The sequence below is a fragment of the Protobothrops mucrosquamatus genome, unplaced genomic scaffold, assembly GCF_001527695.2.
Source record: "Protobothrops mucrosquamatus isolate PMUCROS unplaced genomic scaffold, P.Mucros_1.0 scaffold344, whole genome shotgun sequence".
NCBI classification, from domain to species: Eukaryota; Metazoa; Chordata; class Lepidosauria; order Squamata; family Viperidae; genus Protobothrops; species Protobothrops mucrosquamatus.
In genome coordinates, this window is record NW_015386681.1 from 728,614 (window position 1) to 737,394 (window position 8,781).

Genomic DNA, 8,781 nt, shown 5'->3' on the forward strand with positions numbered 1-8,781 from the left:
CCCCCCGGGGCTGCTCCCCCCCCATCCCCATCCCCGCCCGGATTCCCCGTCTGCTTTCCATCCACCTCCGCCTCCGCCTCCTCCTCCTCCTCCTCCCGGGGCTGGGGCGGCGGGGCGGCAGAAGGCGCGATGCTGCCGTCGGTCTTGGTGCTGCTGCCTCTACTGCTGCTGCCAGTGCTGCCGGCGCTGAGCGGGGCGCCGGGCGAGACTTTCAGCTCCATGCTCAGCATCCGCCGGGCGCTGGGCACGGAAGGGGCGCTGCTCCGCCACCTGCGCGCCTACCTGGAGGACGAGGCCGGCCGGCTGCGGGATCTCGACAGGTAAGGCAGGAGGGGAGAGGGGGAGCGCGGAAGGGACCCCCCCTCCTTCCCTTTTCTTTCTTTCTTTCTTTCTTTTTCTTTCTTTCTTTCTTTCTTTCTTTCTTTCTTTCTCATTCCAAAGTGATGAGTTTCTAACCTCTTCCTCTCTTTGTTTCTTTGTTTCTTTCTTTCTTTCTTTCTTCCGTCCTTCCAACTTCTTCCTCTCTCTCTCTCTCTCTCTCTCTCTCTCTCTCTCTCTCTCTCTCTCTTTCTTTCTTTCTTTCTTTCTTTCTCATTCCAAAGTGATGAGTTTCTAACCTGTTCCTCCCTCCCTCCCTTCCTTCCTTCCTATTTCCCTTCCTTCCTTCCTTCCTTAATCCACAACTATCCCCTAGTTGCACAAACTCTGTTGTGTCTAGAGTTAAAAATGAAGACTCTCCAGATCCAGGATGCCTCAGATCCAAAGTCTGTCTGTCTGTCTGTCTGTCTGTCTGTCTGTCTCTCTCTCTCTTTCTTTCTTTCTTCCTTTCTTCCTTCCTTTCATTCTTTCTTTTTCTTTCTTTCTTTCTTTCTCATTCCAAAGTGATGAGTTTCTAACTTCTTCCTCTTTCTTTCTTTCTTTCTTTCTTTCTTTCTTTCTTTCTTTCTTTCTTTCTTTCTTTCTCTTTCTTTCTTTCTTTCTTTCTTTCTCCATTCCCCTTCTGCCCTCTGTCCCTCCCTTCCATATATCTTTCCCCCAGCTCTTCCTCTTGTTTCCCCCCTTCCTCGCTTCCTCTTTCCTTCCATTTCTTTCTTTCCTTCCCTTCCTTCTTTCTCTCTTCTTCCATTTTATTCCCCCGTCCCTTCCTTTCTTTCGTCTTTCTTTCCTTCCTTGTTTCACCCCTGGCAAGAATAATAATAATAATAATGATGATGATGATGATGATGATGATGATGATAATGTTGGAAGGGACCTTGGAGGTCATCTAGTCCAACCTCCTGCTCAGGCAGGAAACCCTATACCATTTCGGACAAATGGCTGTCCAGTTTCTTCTTAAAAACTTCCAGTGTTGGCGCATTCACCGCTTCTGGAGTGGGGTTGGACACACAAGGAATTTATTTCCGGTGCATAAACTCTCAGTGTACATACAAGTAATATTGATAATCGTGATCATATACAACTTGAAAATACATTCATCACAAATTGTGAAATACAACGCTTACTAATGGTCACAGAGTACTAGCTAAGCAAACAACCTAAATCATACTAGGGTACAAAAAAAGAAACCAATATCAATTGTAAGATACAACCAGCGAAGTTATAGTCATAAGAAGGTAAGGATAGGTAATAGGAAAGATGAGGAGTATCATAGTAATACGGCTTTACTAGTCTTTTGACAGTGTGTATCATAGTAATACGGCTTTACTAGTCTTTTGACAGTGTTGTAGGAATTAGTTGTTAAGCAGAGTGACGGCATGGGGGGAAAAACTGTCCTTATGTCTAGTCGTTCTGGTGTGCAAGGCCCTATATAGCAGGGGTCTTCAAACTTGGCCCTTTGATGACTTGTGGACTTCAACTCCCAGAATTCCTCAGCCAGGCACGCTGGCTGAGGAATTCTGGGAGTTGAAGTCCATGAGTCATAAAAGGCCCAAGTTTCAAGACCTCTGGCTTAGAGTATTGTTTCTGGATGGCTGGGGAATTCTGGGAGTTGAAGTCCATCCACGCTGACAGGAATTTTAGGTGAAGTCCATCCATGCTGACTGAGGAATTCTGGGAGTTGAAGTCCATCCACGCTGACAGGAATTTTAGGTGAAGTCCATCCATGCTGACTGAGGAATTCTGGGTGTTGAAGTCCACAAGTCATCAAAGGACCAAGTTGGAAGACTCCCTGCCCTATAGCGTCGTCTTGAAGGAAGAAGTTGAAACGGTTTATATCCAGGATGTGAGGGTTCTGTAAATACTTTTACAACGCTCTTTTTGGCTTGTGCAATATATAACTCCTCAATGGAAGGCAGGCTGGTTGCAATAGTTTTTTTTTCTGCAGTCCTAACTATCTGTTGAAGTCTGTGTCTGTCTTGTTTGGTTGCTGTGCCAAACCAGACAGTTATTGAGGTACAAACGACAGACTCAGTCTTTCCTCCATAAAACTGTCTCATCAGCTCCTTGGGTAGTCCGAGATTCCTGAGTTGGTACAGGAAGAACATTCTTTTGATGACATTTTTGATGTTAGGTGTCCATTTTAAATTTTTGGGATATTATAGAACCCAGAAAGGTTTCTACTGTTGATCCTGTGTTGTCTAGAATTATGAGGTTGAAAACTAATCAAGGAGAGAAGCGACCTAGAACTAAGGAGGAACTTCCTGACAGTGAGAAGAATTAACCAGTGGAACAGCTTGCCACCAGACGTTGTGGTTGCTCCATCACTGGAGGTTTTTCAGAAGAGACTGGACAGCCATTTGTCTGAACTGGAATAGGGTCTAGCAGGGGGCTGGACTAGAAGACCTCCACGGTCCCTTCCAGCTCTATTAATAAACGATAAAATAACGACATTTCTGCTTTCCAGATTCTACCAGAAGATCCAGGATTTGCATCAGGGATCGGGCGGCTCCCTGGAGAACCCCTTGATGGCGTTTGCCCTGATCAAGAGGTTGCAGTCGGACTGGAGAAACGTAGTTTATAGCATGGAAGGAACTGAGAATATCCAAGGTGCCTTTTCCTTACCACTCTTTAATTGCTGGAGAGAGAAAGTGCGTTGAAATAGGGGGTGGTCTCCAGGAGTAGGACCCAATAAAAGCAGTCCTCCATTTGCAAAAGTTCGTTTAGCGGCCGTTTGTAAATGGAGGACTGCTTTTATTTGGCCCTAGTTCTGTGGACCGTCCCCATTGTGAGCAGCGTGATGGCCTAGAGGCGAAGATACTGGCCTCCAATTCGGAAGGTTGAGAGTTCAATCCTAGGTAGGGGCAGATATTTCCTCGGGCACAAGGAAAAAATATCTGCTGTGAACCCCGCACAGGAATTCTGGGAGTTGAAGTGCCACACCTCTTTAAGTGGTTGAGGTGGAGAAACATGGCTGTACAGACTTCCAACTCCCAGAATGCTCAGCAGTTGTCTTGAGAGGTTAGAGCAGGGGTAGGCAACCTTGGCTCTTTTATGACTCGTGGACTTCAACTCCCAGAATTCCTGAGCCAGCCATGCTGAGGGGAAAGGGAGAGTTTCCAAGCTGAGTCATGCTGGCTCAGGAATTCTGGGAGTTGAAGTCCACGAGTCATGAAGGGGCCATAGTTCCCCCATGCTGGCTCAGGAATTCTGGGAGTTGAAGTCCACCAGTCATGAAGGGGCCATAGTTCCCCCATGCTGTCTCAGGAATTCTGGGAGTTGAAGTCCACGAGTCATAAAGGGGCCATAATTCCCCCATGCTGTCTCAGGAATTCTGGGAGTTGAAGTCCGCAAGTCATGAAGGGGCCATAGTTCCCCCATGCTGTCTCAGGAATTCTGGGAGTTGAAGTCCACGAGTCATGAAGGGGCCACAGTTCCCCCATGCTGTCTCAGGAATTCTGGGAGTTGAAGTCCACAAGTCATGAAGGGGCCTTAGTTCCCCCATGCTGGCTGAGGAATTCTGGGAGTTGAAGTCCACGAGTCATAAAAGAGCCAAGGTTGCCTACCCCTGGGTTAGGGAATTCTGGGAGTTGATCCCTACAGGTCCGAAGGGCTCCTAGTTGGAGGATAATACAGGTAGTCCTCGCCTTACGACCACAACTGAGCCCAAAATTTCTGTCCCTAAGTGAGACATTTGTGGAGTGAGTCTTGGCCCATTTGACGACCTTCCTTGCCCACCGTTGTTAAGTGAACCACCGCAGTTGTTCGGTCAGTAACCCGGTTGTTAAGTGAATCTGGCTTCCCCCTTGACTTTCCTCGTCGGAAGGTCACAAAAGGAGGTCACATGACCCTGGGACATAGCAACGATCATAAATACGAACCAGTTGCCAAGTGTCTGGAGTTTTGATCACGTGACCCTGGGGAAGCTGCAAAGGTCGTAACTGTGAAACACGGCCATAAGTCACATTTTTTCGGTGCCGTTGTAACTTTGGAACGGTCACTAAATGAGCTGGCTGGGGAATTCTGGGAGTTGAAGTCCACACCTCTTTAAGTGGCTGAGGTGGAGAAACGCAGCTGAATATCTTCAAAATTGCCACAAAATGGGGAAAACTGACCAGCTCTGTTTCTGACCAGCTCTGACCAACATATCACTCATACGTTGTCCAACCCAACTGGGTTTTTCAGTCTTGAAGATGAACTATCACCGATTAGAAGACCATCTACCTCACCTTGAGGACCTCCAAGGAGCCGCTCGGGCCCTCCTGCGCCTTCAAGATGTCTACGCTTTGAACGTCCCAGAGTTGGCCCAAGGCCGGTTTCGGACGGTGAGCGAGGCTCACCCTGAGGTCTACCATCCCAGCCAGGACTTCGCCTTGTCCGCCGATGACTGTTTCCACATTGGGAAGGTGAGGCGCTGAAGTCAAGAGGGCCAACGCGCGGTTCCTCAAACAGGGACTTGAGAGGGTTCCCCTCATGAAAACGGGGTAGTCCGGTGGTGGGTTGGTTTGCTAGAGGGTCTTCTTTGGGCTAAGGGGCTTCGGGTTGTGGGGTCTGGGAGGTGAGGTCCAAAAAAGGCAAGACGACAAGATCACGTGATAAGCAGGATCTTGCAAACTCTGCTAGAAGCTGGGAGACGGTGAGTTCTAGTCCTGCCTTAGGCACGACAGCCCACTGAGTGACTTGGGGACGATTACCAGGAGACGGTGAGTTCTAGTCCCGCCTTAGGCATGAAAGGTGGTGAGTTTGGGGCCAATCACCAGGAGATGGTGAGTTCTAGTCCTGCCTTAGGCATGAAAGGTGGTGGATTTGGGGCCAATCAGATAGATAGATAGATAGATAGATAGATAGATAGATGGATGGATGGATGGATGGATGGATGGATGGATGGATGGATAGATAGATAGATAGATAGATAGATAGATAGATAGATAGATAGATAGATAGATAGATAGATGATAGATAGATAGATAGATAGATAGATAGATAGATGATAGATAGATAGATAGATAGATAGATAGATAGATAGATAGATAGATAGATAGATAGATAGATAGATAACCTTTATTGTCAGTTTTTATTGTGGGCATATTGGCACACATTAAAAGAAATGTTGCTTGCTCTCAAAAGTATACACATACACAACACACATTTAAAGATGCTACATACAGCCTATGTATAAACCTACACCGTTACCTATAAATACCATATAAATATTAATCGATATTTTAATCACAAAATTAATCACAATTAACGACAATGAATCACAAAATATTGGAAATAGGCAGGTCATCCGGGCCCAGTCCCTGCAGTGCTTGGGGACGTCCAGCCACGGAGGAGGACCGGTGTGGTTCCCAGGGATCCCCCTGATCCTCTTGGGGCACAGTGGCAGGGAAGGCCATTCTGTTCCTGTTCCTCCGATCCGTCTGGGTTTTCCTGGGCATCTGACCGGCCCCGGTTACTTGCAGGTGGCTTACGATACGGAGGATTATTACCACGCGATCCTGTGGCTGGAGGAAGCCGCCGGTCTCTTCCGGAGCTCCTACGGGAACTGGAGGATGGAAGACGAGGGCAGCCTTGAAGATGCCCTGGACCATCTGGCCTTCTCCTACTTCATGGTGAGCCTGGCAACAGCTCCCGAAATTTTTCTTTCTTTCTTTTTCTTTTTTCTCCTTCCTTCCTTCCTTCCTTCCTTCCTTCTTTCCTTCTTTCCTATCATCCTTCCTTCCTTCCTTCCTTCTTCTTTCATTCTTTTCTTTCTTTTTATTTTTCTTTCTTCTCTTTCCTTCCTTCTTTCTTTCTTTCTTTCCTTCCTTCCTTTCATTTTCTTTCTTCTTTTCCTCTTTCCTCACTTCCTTCCTTCCCCCTTCCTTCCTTCCTTCCTTCCTTCCTTCCTTCCTTCCTTCCTTCCTTCCTTCCTTCCTTTTTGTATCTTATTTCTCTCTCTCTTTCTTTCTAATCTTCCTTCCTTCCTCTTTCTCTCTTTCTTTCTTTCTTTCTTTCTCTTTCTCTCTTTCATCCTTCCTTCCTTCCTTTCTCCCTCCCTCCCTTCCTAAATCCACAACTATCCCCAAATTGCACAAACTCTATTGTGTCTAGAATTAAAAATGAAGACTCTCCTGTTCCAGGATGCCTCAGATCCAGTCTTTCTTTCTTTCTTTCTTTCTTTCTTTCTTTCTTTCTTTCTTTCTTTTTCTTTCTTTCTTTCTTTCTCTCTTTCTTTTTTCTTTCTTTCTTTCTTTCTTTCTTTCTTTCCTTCCTTCTTTCTTTCTTTCTTTCTTTCTTTTTCTCTCTCTTTCATCCTTCCTTCCTTTCTCCCTCCCTTCCTGAATCCAAACTATCTCCGAATTGCTTGGGTTGAGGTGCTTTTTGTTCTTCTCCATCCAGAACTTGGCAGCCTCCAGGCCCTGGCTGAGCTTTGCAGGCTTCAGTTCTGGCAGTTGAAGTCCACACATCTTAAAGTTGCTCATGTTGACAAACACAGCTGATACCTTGGAAGTTGCCAAGAATGGGGAAAGATGGCTGTTTTCTGATGAGTTAGAGTTACGTGTCATTAACACACTGTCTGGGAAAAGGCGTGTCCGTTAAATCCAAATGTCCATTAAATCCGAATTTGCATTTGTCCTCGTCTACATCTACGTAAGTAGATCAATCATGTCAGGTGTCCGAATAAAATTGGGTTTGGCACATTTTAAGGGGTGTTAGTCCACTCAAGCGAAATGCAATTAATGCAACCTTTTTTTGCTTTGTTCCCAAATCTATTACACCAAGGGTTTACTCTGATTTTTAAAGAAATACAGGTGGAGCAAATCCTGAAACAGCCAATGTTAACCTTTTTATAAAACATGTCCCATCTTGAATTTGGGGTTGCTACAATGCTGTGTATCATACGCCGCATGAAACTGCCAGTGGATGTTGTGGCCCAGTTTTTACACTGGGCTCAGGCCAGAGTGGTTTTGAAATTTAATCTCTTTATTCCTATAAAATGTTAATGATCCACTTCTCTTTTCTCTCTCTCTCTCTCTCCTCCCTTCCCCTTTGAAATCTTGTTTTTGCAAGGCAGGGAACATCTCTCACGCCTTAAGGCTGTCCCAGGAATTTCTTCACTACGGTATGTACTTCTCGGAAAGAAATATCCAGATTTATTTGGTCTGTCAGTCTGACACCACGGCTTTCAAAGATTGTGTTCTTAATAAATTCCATCGCATCTTCACTGCCAAAAAAAGACTGCATTTACCCGAAAAGGAGGCGACTCTGAATTTAGCTCCCAAAATACCAAAATACCATATAAATAAGAGACAAGAAATTTCACCCCTTTTGTTTCCTATATTCTCAGCAAACAGGAGAGGCCTCCCGTTGGGAAAAAAAAAAGCGAATTGTTTAAGAAAAAATACATGTTTAATGACCATTTAAAATTACAACCGAGCTCCCCAGAATTATTACTGCGTGTAGTCCTCGGTTTACGACCACAACGGAGCCCAAATTTTCTGTTGCTGAGACAGCTTTAAGACCTTTCCTGCCAAGGTTGTTAAGCGAATCACCGCAGTTGTTAAGTGAGTAACACGGTTGTTAAGTGAATCTGGCTTCCCCCCCCCCCTTGACTTTGTCAGGAAGTCACAAAAGGGGATTGTGTGACCCCCACGGGACACACCGACCATCGTAAATACGAGTCGGCTGCCAAATGCCTGAATTTTGATCACGTGACCGTGGAGATGCTGCAACGGTCATAAGTGTGAAAAACGGTCATAAGTCACTTTTTTCGGCGCTATTGTAACTTTGAACGGTCACTAAAGGGATGGTTATGAGTCCTCGACTTACGCCGGATTGCTTTAGGAGCGTTTGAAATGACAACGGACCTCGCCGTAGCTGCTTACTACCTGTTTTCAGAGTTAAGATCGTCATGCAAAATTAGAATTACGTTTTGTGTATTCGGCAACCAGCTCATCTTTACAATCCTTTACAATCATGTCGTGATTTGCGGGGTTTTTTGTTTTTTTTTGCTGGTTTCTGGTGTTCATTTCTGGTTTCCAGTAAAAAAATACCCATTGAGGAAATTAGATTCAATTAACTGCGGCATTCACTTAATGGCCATCATAAAAAATGGTCATCAGATCGAATTCCGTCAGGGGATGCCTTGACTTAACGGCCGTGGCTTAAAATCTTAATTTTGTGCTCAGTTCTGGTTACAAGTCAAGGACTTTTTGTCTAGTCCTCCTTTTTGGGTAAAAGATGACATATACATTTCATTTTATTTTATTTTGTTTCAAATTTATTTGCTGTCCATCTCCCAGTTAACGCCAACTCTGAACATAATAATAATAATAATAATAATAATAATAATAATAATAAGAAGAAGAAGAAGAAGAAGAAGAAGAAGAAGAAGAAGAAGAAGAAGAAGAAGAAGAAGAA

The 8,781-nt window shown here is 45.1% G+C and overlaps 1 protein-coding gene across 1 annotated transcript in view; it reads left to right on the forward strand.

The window, feature by feature from the left end:
• Positions 1 to 129: 129 nt before the first annotated feature.
• Positions 130 to 8,781, forward strand: part of P4HA3 (prolyl 4-hydroxylase subunit alpha 3) — a 25,102-nt gene continuing 16,450 nt past the window's right edge. The window contains exons 1-5 of the mRNA XM_015815484.1: positions 130 to 320; positions 2,843 to 2,985; positions 4,561 to 4,781; positions 5,841 to 5,990; positions 7,432 to 7,483. Of these exons, the coding sequence (XP_015670970.1) occupies positions 130 to 320; positions 2,843 to 2,985; positions 4,561 to 4,781; positions 5,841 to 5,990; positions 7,432 to 7,483 (757 nt within the window). The remainder of the gene's footprint in view (positions 321 to 2,842; positions 2,986 to 4,560; positions 4,782 to 5,840; positions 5,991 to 7,431; positions 7,484 to 8,781) is intronic.